The sequence below is a fragment of the Podarcis raffonei genome, chromosome 2 (genome assembly GCF_027172205.1).
Source record: "Podarcis raffonei isolate rPodRaf1 chromosome 2, rPodRaf1.pri, whole genome shotgun sequence".
Lineage (NCBI taxonomy): Eukaryota > Metazoa > Chordata > Lepidosauria > Squamata > Lacertidae > Podarcis > Podarcis raffonei.
In genome coordinates, this window is record NC_070603.1 from 8,551,953 (window position 1) to 8,567,414 (window position 15,462).

Sequence of the window (15,462 nt, forward strand, 5' to 3'; positions counted from 1 at the left end):
CGGAGTGCTTTTTCATACATTATGCAGAGGGAAACCTAGGTCGGTCACTGAGTGTGCACTCAGCAGGGAGCCTGCAGCCTATCACAGGTCCGACTAGCACGCCTCCACAATATGCATGTTTGCAAAACACCTGCTTGTTGCAGCTGCATGCATTCGTACACAAACATACATCTAAACAATGCAATATGTCATGGGTAGGCAAACTAAGGCCCGGGGGCCGGATCCGGCCCAATCGCCTTCTAAATCCGGTCCACAGATGGTCCAGGAATCAGCGTGTTTTTACATGAGTAGAATGTGTCCTTTTATTTGAAATGCATCTCTGGGTTATTTATGGAGCCTGCCTGGTGTTTTTACATGAGTAGAATGTGTGCTTTTATTTAAAATGCATCTGTGGGTTATTTGTGGGGCATATGAATTTGTCCATTTTTTTTTCTTCCAAAATATAGTCCGGCCCCCCACAAGGTCTGAGGGACAGTGGACCGGCCCCCTGCTGAAAAAGTTTGCTGACCCCTGCAGTATGTGACACGGCCCCAGTAGGCACCACCCTAACGCATGGAGAGGTAGACTGAATGCCATGAAGGGCTAAACTAGAGCTCACATGAGTTAGCCCTGGCATGGCTGATGCTTTTAAAATAAAGAGCTGGTACAGGGCTTGTGCGGAGGAGACAAGCCAAACTGGAGGCTCCCACACCTGCTTTTTCACAACGGGATGAAAGCCCCCCAATAGTAACAAGTGTCAAGTCTGAAGCCTGAATGCTATGCATGCTTACTGGGGTGGGAACCCAACTGAATACAGTGGGGCTTAAAGGTAAAGGTCAAGGTACCCCTGCCCGTACGGGCCAGTCTTGACAGACTCTGGGGTTGTGCGCCCATCTCACTTAAGAGGCCGGGGGCCAGCGCTGTCCGGAGACACTTCCAGGTCACGTGGCCAGCGTGACAAAGCTGCATCTGGCGAGCCAGCGCAGCACACGGAACACCGTTTACCTTCCTGCTATAAAGCGGTCCCTATTTATCTACTTGCACCCGGGGGTGCTTTCGAACTGCTAGGTTGGCAGGCGCTGGGACCGAGCAACAGGAGCGCACCCCGCCGCAGGGATTCGAACCGCCGACCTTTCGATCGGCAAGCCCTAGGCACTGAGGCTTTTACCCACAGCGCCACCCACGTCCCTTACAGTGGGGCTTACTAGAGAGTAAAAAGAAACACAGGATGAGGCCATAAGGGAGGCAGAGCAGATGCTAGTGTGTCACGTGCCAACAGGGAAGTTCTCCTGCACAAGCTCCACTGAAACAAAGGGAACTGCACAAGGGTGCTAACTGGGTTCCACCTCAAGTTAATTATTGGAGGGCGGGGTGTGCCACCTGGTTCTTGTCTACAGTCACCAAAATGTCTTCAGCTGACCATGTCTTATTTCATTACTTTGAAAGGGCTGAGACTTGGCACTACTAACAGGTCCCAGGGGCTAAATGCCAGCGAATCCTGGCTCAAATTAAGCCGCAGAGACATCATCCAGGTCACGGCAGGCCAAGAGCAAAAGAAAACGGAACTCACATCATTTACAATAAGTGCACATTCATGCTAATAAATGGCCACATGGAGGTGTGATTATATGGATACAGAACAAAAGCCAATTGACTGTATATGTGCATATACTCATAGAGAATCTCCACATCTAGACTCTTCCTCCACCCCCAAATCAGGCCCATTTTTACAAATGCACTATGTGTGAAATATGCACATATATATATATTTGGAAATGTGAATTCAACTACACACACAGAGAGAGAGAGAGAGAGAGCGCTACCAATGCAGGAAGTGAGCAAAGATAAACACAGGAGCTTCTTCACAAGCACATACACAGATGCGGAAATCTTCAAGTATTTTCCAAATCTGAATGTACAGACAAAGGGAAATGTATAATTATTATTCCTGCCCTTCAAATTAGAACAGACATGTGTGTACAGCCACAGAAATATAAGTCCAACCACACTGGACACACACACACACACCAGCAGAGCCACCTGGGTTTCCTTAGTTCACAATCATTCAGTATAATGATGGATGCAAACAAAGTGTCTATCCTTTGCACAACAGACTCCTTTCCTCAAAGGTATGCAAGGCGGGGGATCTGAAAATGGATTTTCTGCATGGGACACTCCCAACTTATCCCTGTACCTTCATGTCAGCTGAGAATTATAAACAACGCATCCAGGGAAGGTTCAGCTGCCTCTCTCCAGCTCACACCACCAAACTCTTCGCCTACGGGGCTTCATCTTCCTCTCTTGTACACAAACACACACACATGCCACTTAACACAGATGAGAAACTCCTTGACACACTTCAACTTTCCTATTTTTGAGGGGGCTATACTAAGTGGACGAGCACAAGCTTTGCTCCAGGTCATCTCCACTGAAAATAATCAGGTAGCAAGGGACAGGTAAGATTCCTACCTGAGATCGTGGGCAGCCACTGCCAGTCTGAGGAGACAGCACTGGGTGAAGATGAACCAACAGCCTCATCTAGTCTTAAAGGTAAAGGGACCCCTGACCATTAGGTCCAGTCGTGACCGACTCTAGGGTTGCAACGCTCATCTCGCTTTATTGGCCAAGGGAGCCAGCGTACAGCTTCCAGGCCATGTGGCCAGCATGCTTAAGCCGCTTCTGGTGAACCAGAGCAGTGCACAGAAACACCGTTTACCTTCCCGCCGGAGGGGTACCTATTTATCTACTTGCACTTTGATGTGCTTTCGAACTGCTAGGTTGGCAGGAGCAGGGACCGAGCAATGGGAGCTCACCCCATCGTGGGGATTCGAACCACCGACCTTCTGATCGGCAAGTCCTAGGTTCTGTGGTTTAAGCCACGGCGCCACCTGCGTCCCACTAGTCTTACATGCACATAAATCAACTCTTTCAAAGTGATTCGGAGCTATAATAGCGATCACAAGCATGGAAACAGAGTGCTGGTCATTCCAGGTTAACTTTTGAAAAGGTGCAATTCTATTGGGCTCCGCAACCTTTGTAAACCATTCCTAAAAGTGACCGACTTTCCCCTGTATAACCTTCAATGTTGCCATTGGTATGGTGTTTTCCTCGAGGGCCCTTCACAAACATGACACTTTCCCCAAAATGACTGTTCTCTCCTCACTATGCTCAAAGCTGCTCACCTCTGCCCCCCCCCACCTTGCCAAAAAAGGCTTTCACCTGCAAGCTCTGGCATCAAGAGCTTGAGACAAGACTCCCCAGACAAACTTCTCCAAGTGCAGCAGTGCGAGCACATTCTGAATACACCCTTCCTTGTCCTAGACAACCCGCATGGGGGAATTGTCAATATTAAATACTGTGGCTGCCTGATCTCTGAGAACATGATTAATTACGGGTTCTACCACACACACACAAAATTAATCTTCACTCCAGTTTCTGTCTGTATTTAAATGAGTTCCCATGAGGGAAGGATGAAGCAGCCCAGAGTAAGGATAGGGCCCTGCCTCACACATCTTCCAGCATCCCCAAGGATTTCAAAGGTAAACAATGGCCACCTTCCTTTTATCCTCCAGAAAATGCTACAAGCTATGTCAACTTCCTACATTCTAGCTCCTCTTAACTAGGGCAATGAGACCCTTAGGAAGATGTTCCCATTGTCTACAGTACGGTTTCTCATGCACAACAGTGACGCGGGGGGGGGGGAGGAGAAAGACACAGAGACGCACACACAATCAGTCCCCCTTTGCAAACTGGTGCTCTCCTCCTCTGTGTGCATTTCAAAAGCTTCAGCCCAGGCCGCTGGTGTGACCATTGCTGAAATGTCTGAAATAGCCTTCTTATTGCAGGAAAACACCTCTCTGCTGCAAGAGGTGGCAACAGGGATCAATCGGAGGCATGTCCCCGAGCCAACCAGACTATTCCTGGAGGTGTGGTCTTCTTCCCAGGTTCAGCTTTTAAACACCCCTGCCGCTTGCTGTCTGCCGGAATTCCAAAATTCTCCATCATACACTGTTCCAGCAGCTAATTACAGTCTTCTTGTCTTCTTGAAACAGCTCTCCCCACCCCCACCCCCACCCCAGCCACCCCTCCGCCTTTGCACTATTCAAAGAAGAAGCCTCCTTCTTTGTCTTACAGCGTAGAAAACCATCTCTCTGCACTCCTTAAGGCAGCTGTTTTGGGGGAGGAGGGAGGAGAAATTCCTGGAGATAAGAAAACAGGGTGCATTCAAACGTCCATGCAAGCAAAAGGGATTCGTGTTGCGATCCTCTGCATGTTTACTCCAAATCTCACTATGTATACTCAGTGGGCATTACTCCTTGGTAAGTGTGCTAAGGATGGAAGCCTCAAGTTCTGGTCCTCCCTGCTTAGAGAAATGCAGCCTTTCCAAGCATCCCAAACACCACACACCTTTTGGTCCATGCAAGGAGGGGCCTTGTTTATAGTTTCAAAGTACTCTCCAGTCCCCAAATGCCAATGCAACCCATATCTACAGGTGATGCCCTCCCACAGACTGCTATCTACCTATATGACCATGAGGACAGGCAGGCGATCATGTCTCAGCTCAAGCGAGCCCAGGTTCCGCATCCTATACATCAGGGGTTCCCAAAACTTTGGGTCTCCAGCTGTTCTTGGGACTACAATTCTCATCATCCTTGACCACTGGTTCTGCTAGCTGGGGATGGTGGGAGTTGTAGTACAACAACAGCTGGAGACAGCAGTTTGGGAAACCCTGCTCTACATTTATGCTGTTTCCCCATATACCCAGTTCCCAAGAACCATAGTCACCTGGGCATACAACAAGCGAAGGGAAGCTGTGGTCCTCCAGATGTTGTTGCACTACAACTCCAATAATCTGGGGCTCATGGGAGCTGGACTCCATTAACATCTGGTCCCCCTTCCTGATGTACAACATTTCCTAAAAGGGTGTACAGTGGTACCTTGGATTAAGAACTTAATTCGTTCTGGAGGTCCGTTCTTAACCTGAAACTGTTCTTAACCTGAGGTACCACTTTAGCCAATGGGAGCCTCCCGCCGCCGTGCAATTTCTGTTCTCATCCTGAAGCAAAGTTCTTAATCTGAGGTACTATTTCTGGGTTAGCGGAGTCTGTAACCCGATGTACCACTATAATGCCACGAACTTGGCCAACATTGCTGTAGCATCACTAAGTTTCTTCCATATGAACCCCACAACACACACCCCAGTCTGTGCTCCTATATATCAAATCAGCTGGCATCTGGGAAGCTAAGTCACAAGTCAATGGTCTGGCCCACCCACTGGCCAGACCATCCTCCTCCCTTGGGTCAGCGTCTCTCATACCCAGATCATCTGGAGCCTTGACAGCCACTTCCTAAGTGAAGAACCTGGTCCACACTTTGGGAACTTCGTTGATAAGGTGCCAACCGACACCCTTGGCCCATCTTGGCTTTGTATAAGTGTGTGTGCGTGTTTTTCATTTGAGCCCAGATCATCTGAAACCATGCCCCTGTTTTTAAAGGCCAGGTAAGCAATACAGGCCACACCTGAGGTGGAGAACCTGTGGCCTCTCTGATGCTGTTGGACTCAAGAGATCTGGCAGGCCCCAGGCTCCCGGTCCCTGGGCTACACCTGGGTTTCCTCACCCTCCTCTCTGGTACCCAGATCCCCTGGCACCCCCTGGGCACCCCCACCACTAGGCCATGGTGCCAGGGGCAGGGGGGTCTTTCCCATATCCAGCTGCACCCCACACTCAGCCCGCTGCAACCCCCCCACCAGCCCCCCCCCGCACTTCTGCCCCACTGACCTGCTCTGGTCCCTGGAAGCAAATCCGGCACTGCGGGGTCCTCATGCCACTATCCAAGCTGCTGCTAAGCGACACCGAGTCCAAAGCTCCCCCCGCCCCGCCGGCCGCGGGCTGCTGTCCGGGCTGTTGCCCGGGGGGTTGGGGTCGGGGGTCCTTCTCCTCCAGGGCCAGGCTCCGCGGCCGGGTCTCGGCCCCTCCGCCGCCGTAGTATTCGGCCTCATCGTCCTGCCGGGCCGAGCAGTCGGCGAAGGGGGGCCAGCCGCAGCCGCTGCCGCCCAGCGCCCCGCGGCTTCCCCCGGCTCCCGGCTCGGGCTCCGGGCGGCCCCGCCGCATCAACACCAGCAGCTTCAGCTCGTTGAAGAACATGCGGATCCGGTACTTGAACATCATTTACCTCCCCCGGTGGCGGCGGCAGCAGCAGCAAGGACGACGACGGCGGCGGCAGCGTTTAGCTTTCTTGGGGGGCGGCAGGAGGGGGCGGGGGGACGAGAAGGGTAAGGGGCCAAGGGCGCCTAGCTGTGCCCCTGCCCCGCATCGGGGGCCGGGGAAGAAGCGGAGGAGAGGAGCGGCAATGGGGAGCCCCGGGGGCCGCAGAGGGGCGAGCGGGGGGCCAGCCTCGGGACCCACATCTCGGGCACAAAAGGCGCCGGCGCTGGGAGAAAGGAAGGCTGCGCGTTTACAGGTGTGTGCAGGGTACCTGGGGTGATGGGGCGCAGGGAAGGCACGGAGGGGCGCAGCCGGGGGCGAGGAGAAGAAAGGCCTTCCAGAGGGGGGATGGCGAGGGGGTTAATCCTGGGACGGGGGAGTCTGTTGCTGGGGGTCTGGGATAAGGGCAGGGGGGTGAGGAGGGAGTACGACGGGTGGGCCTGGCCAGAGGCGCAGGGGATGCGCTGGGGCGAAGACGGAGGCGCAAAGGCGGCCGCGGTGGGCGAGAGGCGCGCTCCGCTCCCTCCCGGGGCGGGTCTGCCTCCCCTAGGACGCGGCGCGCTCCGTAGGTCCCTCTCGGACCCCTCTCGGACAGCCCGCGTCCGGATTCGCGGGGGCCATGGCTGGCAGCGCGAGAGGAAAGCTTTCCGGGCGTCCGGGGCCTGCGAGCGGCTCCGCAGAGGAGCGCGGCACGGGGGCCGGGTGGGTGGAGGCGGCCGAGGCTCCGGCAGCCAGCGCGCCGCGAACGCTCCTTCTCCTCTCCGCTCTTCCGCTGCTGCCGGGCGCGGACGAGGCGCCTCTTACTCTCCGGGACGTGGAGCGCGCCTAGCCGCCGCCAGGCCCTTGTCCGCCGCCTCCTCCCCTCGGGGGGCCGGTTGGGCAGCTGCAATCGCAGGCGGCTCTTTTGTCTGCAGAGCTACGGGCATGTCCGCTCCCTCCTGCAGCCGCAGCCGCGCCAGCGGGCCTGGAGAAGCCGCATCCCGGCTCCGCTCGAGCCGATCTCCCGCAGGAAGGCAGGCAGGCGGGCGGCGTTCGGCCCCAAGCTTGGCTCGCCTGGATCGGGTGTCGGCGTCGGCGCGGGGCGCGCGGCTCCGGTTCTGCGGCGGCCCCTGGCGAAGCCGCGGCTCTTTATACGGCCGCCCCCCGGCATGCAACAGGGCTTCGTCCCCGGGCGCCCCCCACCGCGCGGGGTTGCCAGCGGCCCCTACGCAGCCTCCTGCAGCCGCCCCCGAGGTCCGGGGGCTGGGGCGCGCGGCAGCCCGGATGGCAACGGTGGCAGCGGCGGTGGCGGCGGCTCAAGGCTGGGGAATATGGCTTCTCCTTCCGGTACAGCATGTTAAATAAAACATTTCGGGAGGAGAGCGAGAGCGCGGAGCGGGTGGCTGGATGGATGTCTGCGCGGGGAGGGGACTCCGGGGCTCAGAGGCGGGCCGGCGGCGGCCCCAAACCGAGGGGCTGGTGCGTAACCGCTGCGCCACCGACCTCGACCACGTGGAGGGGGGAGAAAAATGAGTCCCCGGGAAATGTGAAAAGTGCCCGGGCAGACATCCTCCTCCCCTTTCCCCCCATCCAGACACATCTGAGAGATTCCTAGATAGAGGCAGGGGAGGGGTTTCGGGGTGGGGGGGGGAGAAAGAAGCCATTTTATTTTATGTTACATTTTTATTTTATTTTATTAAGAAAACCGGCTTGCTATATCCATCTGGCTGATAAAATCACATCTCTAAATGCGACCGTTTGGAGAGATGGTTGGAATCCGCGGAAAATCCGCACTAGAAACCAGCAGCGTACCTTTCCCTTCCCCAGGAGGAAGGAGACTCGCAGTATTTGCGCCCTGACCCAGTTTGCACCTTGGCCAATCCTGTGTGTAGGATTCCAGTTCTACTGAACTATCGGATTAGGAATTTGCCTTCACCTGCCAAAGCTCCATATATGCCTCACTATGCATATGGAGCTCAGGGTGTGGTGTTTAAGAACAAAGGGACTTGAGATATCCATAATGACACAGATTTTTATTTGGGGTGGGGGGGTCCGAAAGGGAGGCATATGGCATCCCTTCCTCAGCCTCACCTGTATTACAGTACACCTGCTTTAGAGCTGAAACATGAAGTTTGGCAAGCGTGTCAGAATCAAAATTTGACAAGGATCCTTCCCAAAACAATGTCAGCATCCGTTACAAGGCTGAATTGCTCTCCCAATCACATGACAAAAAACGAATGACAGCTGTCTTCTCTGTTAGAGTAGAGGTTTGGGTAATCCAGACAAACCTGCTTTAAGTCAGGGGTGCAATTTAACTCAATAATTCTGGGCGCCCACAGATGACACCAGGCATGTACAATTCTAGTTTCTCACAGGCCATCAAACACTTGACATTAAATACCCAGCCCCCCAAAAATGTATTCTTTTAAAAAAACGGAGGAATTATGGAGCCTGCTGTGTGTGTGTCTAAACCGATTGTTCATTTTCTAACTATTTCTATTGTTTTCTGTTTACCCAGGGGTAGCCAACATGTTGCCGTCCAGATGTTGCTGGCTTGCAGCTTCCTTCAGCTGCAGCCAACATGGCCAGTGCCCAGGGATGGGGGAAATTACAGTCCAAAACATATGGAGAGTCCTGTAAAAGGTTAAGTATCAAGACCCCAATATAGAAATAACGAGGTAGTTTAGACCCAACTGAGCCCCCCTGCACCGAATTCCATGCCTGGTTTAAGTCCCATTGAAATGTGTTCCTTCTTATTTAGCCAAAGCATTTATTCCCCGCTCTCAGGGCAGCTGTCAATGAGGCACATTATTTGCAACTAAGGCTGCAATGCTAAACACACTACGGCATGGACACATTCCACTGAACTCAGCAGGAATAGTTTTGGGTAAAGAAGTTTAGGATTGCAGTGCATGTCCCACACATTTGAGTAGGACTTAACCAGAACAAACATTTCCTGCTATTTTTGAGATCGCAGAAATTTGCTATTTACAACCCTGTCCTCAATTCCACTGAGTTCCCAGATATAGTAGGTGTGTATAAAATCGCTGCCTTAATTAAGTATTTTGACTAAGCTTGACTCTTGTAATGCAAATCTCAGCACAGCCACACAGATTTAGAGCAGAGTCCAGGGAGAGCTCAGTAAGGGATCTGGGATACAGATGGTGACCTGTTATGTATTTATTATTACATTTCTGTCCCAGCTTTCCTCCATTCATGGCACTCCCTCATTGCAGTCCTGGGACATGGATGCTTGCAAGCGGGGATGGGGAGACTGGGTGAGAATGGAGCTTTACATGCATGCATGCTTGTGTAAGCATTTAAAAATGTATTTTATTTATTACTAGCAGCCTTGTACCTGTTGTTGCTTGGGAATTCTAAGAAACCAAAAAATCAGTGCAGTTTGATAGTTCATTCTGCCATCTTGATTCAAAATGGTGTCCAATTGTATCCAAACAGATGGAAACCTTCTCTTTTCTTTCTGGAACCATCCTGCCAAATTTGGTTATGGTATCTTAAGTGGTTGGGACGCGGGTGGCGCTGTGGGTTAAACCACAGAGCCTAGGACTTGCCGATCAGAAGGGTGGCGGTTCGAATCCCCGTGACAGGGTGAGCTCCTGTTGCTTGGTCCCTGCTCCTGCCAACCTAGCAGTTCAAAAGCACATCAAAGTGCAAGTAGATAAATAGGTACTGCTCCGGTGGGAAGGTAAACGGCGTTTCCCTGCACTGCTCTGGTTTGCCAGAAGCGGCTTAGTCCTGCTGGCCACATGACCCGGAAGATGTACGCCGGCTCCCTCGGCCAATAAAGCGAGATGAGCACCACAACCCCAGAGTCAGCCACGACTGGACCTAATGGTCAGGGGTCCCTTTACCTTTACTTTATCTTAAGAGGTGCCCCAAATGCATAGGCAGACAACTTTCCAAAATATACCATAGATTACATTACAACATATTCGGACTCCTATCTCAGCGGCGTCTACACTGCCTTGGTCATGTACACAGGAGGGAAGATGGCAGGATCCCCAAGGACGTGCTCTGTGGGAGCTGGTTTCAGGTACCAGGCCTGTTGGCAGACCAAGACTGCCTTATGAATAAATAAGTCTGCAAACATGACATGAAGACTGGCAACATGAATCCCACCGTGTGGGAATCCCTTGCCAACAACTGCAGCACCTGGAGACAGACAGGCTATGTATCCACAACAATGACCAGAGGAGGAATGCGGAGAGAAGAGATACTATGGTGTACTTGTAGCAGCCTTTATCTGCCCCACCTGCAATAAAACACGTCTCTCCCATATACGTCTCTCTATAGCCACAGCAGCTGCTGTAACGCTCCTATGGTTTGACTTCTGCCCTGAAGGAGCACTGATGGATGCCAACAACAACATGTATTTTACACTTCCTTCAAGAAGCTCCAGGCGCTGCACATGGCTGTGCTGCCTCATCTTATCTGCACAACAACCCTGCGGGGTATATTAGGCTGAGGGGGGGGGGGAGAGAGAGAGACTGGTCATTCATGGCTAAGTGGAGATATGAATGAACCTTTGTCTCCCCAGTCCCAGTCTAACATTCTAACCATTACACCACCCTGAGAATACAGAAGTCTCTGTTGTGTTAGATGGAAAAGACAGAAGTAGAGGGAGACCTTAAGGCAATGGTTTTTAACCAGTGTGCCGTGCCACCCTGGGGTGCCTTGAATGATGGCCAGGGAGGCAACGAGCAACACTGGCCTCTGTCCCTTTTCCCTTCCGTCCCTCCTCTGATGCCCTCTCATGTCTCTGCCTCCCAAAGGCTTGCACAACTGTTGCAGCAGCCCTGGCTACAAGCTCCCTAGGCGAATAGTGCCTCTGGGGCTGGCCAGAGGGTGCTGATTGCCAGGAGCTGAGGTGGCCTCGGAGTAAGCAAGCAAGTGGGTGAGGGAGCCCAGCCAGCCAGTTCACCAGCCCTTGCTGTTGGGAATGGAGTATGGACAGACAAGTCCCAGGTGCCTGTGGGGCAGTGTGAGGAGGCACCTCTCTTTGGGGCATGGAGGGGGGGCAGCTCGGAGACCAGGCTGAGACCCTACCTGCCCGTGGACTGTCTTGCCAGAGTGGTGCATGCTCTAGTTATCTCCCGCTTGGACTACTGCAATGTGCTCTACATGGGGCTACCTTTGAAGGTGACCCGGAAACTACAACTGCGGCAGCTAAACTTGTGACTGGGAGCGGCCGCCAAGACCATATAACACTGGTCCTGAAAGATCTACATTGGCTTCCAGTACATTTCCGAGCACAATTCAAAGTGTTGGTGTTGACCTTTAAAGCCCTAAACGGCCTCAGCCCAGTATACCTGAAGGAGCGTCTCCACCTCCATCGTTCTGCCTGGACGTTGAGGTCCAGCACCGAGGGCCTTCTGGCGGTTCCCTCACTGCGAGAAGCAAAGCTACAGGGAACCAGACAGAGGGCCTTCTCAGTGGTGGCTTCCACCCTGTGGAACGCCCTCCCATCTGATGTCAAAGAGATAAACAACTACCTGACATCTAAAGACATCTAAAGACATCAGGGAAGTTTTTAATGTGTGACATTTTAACATAATTTTAATCTTTGTTGGAAGCCACCCAGAGTGGCTGGGTGTTTGATAATGGTTGAGAAGCTGCCAGCTCTGCAGGCAAGGGGGGACCTAACTGGGCTCCTGAGCCCCACAGGAGAGCCTCAGAAAGAATGTAGTTGGTCAAGGGAGCCGTGAAGGGTTTGACAAGTAAATGGGAAAGGGCAGTGTGTGGCGGGAAGAGAGTGGAGAGTTAGGTAAAGTGGGCTAGGGAAAACTGCAGTTCTGGGGAGGGACTTGGAAGAAGGAGCAGGAGGTGGCAGATATAGAAGGGGCGGCTTTTCTAGGCATCATCACCAGCCTGGAGGGAGGCAGAGAGGTTGGAGTGGGAGGAGGCAGTTGATGGCAGATGAACCTGTTCAGCAACACCATGGAGTGAAGAAGGGAGTGATCCACAAATACAGACACGCATGACGAGGGTGGGTTGGGTGTGGAGGAGAATCATCGCCGTTCTGGTTAGCATCTTCCTTGCCAGAGTGCTCTCAGTGTGCCTGCTTTATGGAGCAAGATGTTCCCAGGAAGGCTAGGAAGAAGACAGTACTCTTCCCCCAAGGATCTTACAGTCAAAAGTGTTGACAGCAGTGGAGAAGGGGAAAGGGAACAAGGAGAGCTGAATGTGAGCAAATGCAACGGCCCACACTTGGGCTTCCTTTGAGCCTGGGGTGGCAATTAAGGGGTTAAGGCAAAGGCCTCTGCTAAAGGCAGGTTTGCAGAGGGGTTAGAAGGAAGCGGAAGAGGGGGAGCCATGCAGGTGTTCTGGGAAAGGGCTGCAAGCATGGAGGGCGGCATGGGAGAAAGGGTGGAGTAAGCAGGACACTGACAAACCTAGACAGCATCTTAAAAAGTAGAGACATCACCTTGCCAACAAAGGTCCATATAGTAAAAGCTATGGTTTTCCCAGTAGTGATGTATGGAAGTGAAAGCTGGACCATAAAGAAGGCTGATCGCCGAAGAATTGATGCTTTTGAATTATGGTCCTGGAGGAGACTCTTGAGAGTCCCATGGACTGCAAGAAGATCAAACCTCTCCATTCTGAAGGAAATCAGCCCTGAGTGCTCACTGGAAGGACAGATCCTGAAGCTGAGGCTCCAATACTTTGGCCACCTCATGAGAAGAGAAGACTCCCTGGAAAAGACCCTGATGTTGGGAAAGATGGAGGGCGCAAGGAGAAGGGGACGACAGAGGACGAGATGGTTGGACAGTGTTGTTGAAGCTACCAGCATGAGTTTGACCAAACTGCGGGAGGCAGTGGAAGACAGGAGTGCCTGGTGTGCTCTGGTCCAGGGGGTCACGAAGAGTCGGACATGACTAAACGACTAAACAACAACAACAACAACAAGCAGGACACTTCTGGGTGACTTCAGGGTGAAACTAGAGAGCATAAATAGGCAGCATAGGTTACAACAATCTGGTAACTTACAGGTGACATTAATGTGTCCAAAGGATAATTTATTCTCTTCAAACCTGATGCTCCATAATCATGCTCTAGTGCGCCCCAGTGGTTAAAATTATGTCGTCTGGACAATAGGAGCTATTGCATTATAACCATTTAGGAGATCTTCAGGCGTTCAGTCTTTTACGGAAAGACCATAGCTCAGTGACAGAGCGTCTGCCCTCCATGCAGAATGTCTCAGATTTAATCCCTCGTGTCTCCAGGTTCTGCCAGTAAAAAAATATTCAACTAGATTGACCAATGGGTGTGATGGGATCTTAACGGCTTCCTGTGTTCCTGTGGATTTTAACTGGATTTAAGAAGAGTCTTTTTAACTATCTTTTTAAAGAATTGTTTTAATTTATTTGGACTATGGCAGACCAACACGGCTACCTACTTGAATCTGGATTTAACTGTTATCTTAAAGTGACGTTACTATTTATTTATATGCTGCCCAAAAATGTCGGCCCAAAAATGTCCCGCAAGGCAGCTCGCAAAGAAACGACACGCAAGCGCCAATACCAACCAATGAAAATGAAAAAAGATCTGAACGCTTCCTAAAGAGGGGGGGACAAAATGCATCTGTGTGCCGGAAAGGCAAAGGACATTCCCCATGCAAAGATAAAATGTTCAGAGCAAGAGTAAATATGGTTCCTGTGGAGACTTCCAGCAGTTTCTCCTTTGCTAATAATAATAATAATAAATTTTTATTTATACCCCGCCCTTCCTGGTTCAAAAACCGGGTCAGGGCGGCTAACAACAAATTTAAAACACTTAATTAGAAAAGCAGCATAAAATACAGTATAAAAACATGAATAACAATAAAATTCAAAAATCAATTTAGGGGAAATAAGCACTGGATAATCCCCAGGACTAGCTGGCTGAATTGGTCCTACTTGGGCCAGCGAGGAGGCCAGGGTTGAATTAGCTGTGGGGTCTCTGAGCGGGTGATCTTCATAAAAGGGGAGGGGGAGGGGAGGGAAAAGATCAGGCTGAATTCAGATTAAAGGCCAGGTGGAATAGCTCTGTTTTACAGGCCCGAGGGAAGGAGGTTAAATCCTGAAGGGCCCTAGTCTAGGCAGACGCTCCTCCTTCTCAGGGTCCCAGCAAGAGGATGGGGCAAGGCAGGTGCAAAAGCCTGCCCCTAGTGGTTCCAGTAGTCTGAAATCTATCTTTCTATCTGTCTGTCTATCCTTATTTTGGGGGCAGGGATGCTCCTCTTCCCTGGGCCCAGCCTCTACAACAGTGCAGCTCCTGTTCACAGCCAATCCATTCACAGAGTTCCTGTCATGGTCCGGTCTATGGGCAATCAAAATACAGGCTGAGGACGTCGGGACCGGGGGCAAGATGGCAGGGTGGGAGCAGGAACGAGAGTCCAGCAGCCAGGGATCCAAGGGTCAGGAAGCAGGGAGCCACAAAGTCAAGGGTCCGAGGGTCGAGAATCAAGGAGTCACAAAGTCAAAGGTCCAAGGGTCGAGAAGCAAGGAGTCATGGAGTCAAGGGTTGAAAAGCAAGGAGTCACGAAGTCAAGGGTTGAAAAGCAAGGAGTCACAAAGTCAAAGATCCAAGGGTCAAGAAGCAAGGAGTCATGAAGTCAAGGGTTGAAAAGCAAGGAGTCACAAAGTCAAGGGTCCAAGGGTCAAGAAGCAAGGAGTCAAGAAGCCGAGGCCTGAGGACCAAGAAGCCAAACGCAGCAAGGCAGGAAACGTATTGTTGTGGCAAAGAGCTGAAGGGAGATGCTGGCCTTATATCCCTTCCTGGCTCTTGCCACCAGGTGCAGTGAGTTACCAAGCGGCCTCAACTGTGCAGCCGTGCCTTGCCTCTCCAGAACAAATTTAGGAAGGCCCCAGTCCTTTGAAGCCCTACTGGTCACAGGGCCTGGCTCCTGCATGCACTCCTGTCAGTTCCTTCATCTCTCTCTTAATAAAAAACAAACCAAGGGATACATGTTGTAGTTTTCCTGAGTTGGTCCATCTTGCATTGCATTATAATCACTTGATAAATTCTGCAGCTTCCCTGGGATTTCACCACATTGAACATCCTTGACGATTGTGCTTCTTTACATACACATGTTAATTGGCCCTTGGATGGCTTATCCGTTGCCCTGTGTGTGTGTGTGTGTGTGTGTGCTCTGCTTTGCATTTGACAATGCTGGGGTCCGCTGCATTGTTGCTGTGCTGCGCTGCACTGCCTCACGCACGTTACGGTTGTTGTGCGAGGACCATTCACCTTGGACGTTGTGTTTCGATGCAACATGCAACAGACCTTGGGAGCGTGC

At 52.0% G+C, this 15,462-nt stretch overlaps 2 protein-coding genes across 2 annotated transcripts in view; one reads left to right on the plus strand and one right to left on the minus strand.

Annotated features, from left to right (window-relative positions):
- MARCHF9 (membrane associated ring-CH-type finger 9) overlaps window positions 1–7,688 on the minus strand; it is a 52,304-nt gene extending 44,616 nt beyond the window's left edge. The window contains exon 1 of the mRNA XM_053372808.1: window positions 5,760–7,688. Coding sequence (XP_053228783.1) covers window positions 5,760–6,149 — 390 coding nt within the window. The 5' untranslated portion in view covers window positions 6,150–7,688. The remainder of the gene's footprint in view (window positions 1–5,759) is intronic.
- LOC128409648 (fibroin heavy chain-like) lies at window positions 6,645–10,361 on the plus strand. Its single transcript, XM_053380213.1, has 3 exons — window positions 6,645–7,511; window positions 8,683–9,686; window positions 10,056–10,361. The coding sequence occupies exons 1-2, from the start codon at window positions 6,645–6,647 to the stop codon at window positions 8,686–8,688; spliced, it is 873 nt and encodes a 290-aa protein (XP_053236188.1). The 3' UTR covers window positions 8,689–9,686; window positions 10,056–10,361.
- The last annotated feature ends 5,101 nt before the right edge of the window (window positions 10,362–15,462 follow it).

Bases quoted from the DNA above. Each gene is read 5' to 3' on its own strand.
- LOC128409648 (XM_053380213.1), top strand. From the start codon at position 6,645: ATGCGCTGGGGCGAAGACGGAGGCGCAAAGGCGGCCGCGGTGGGCGAG.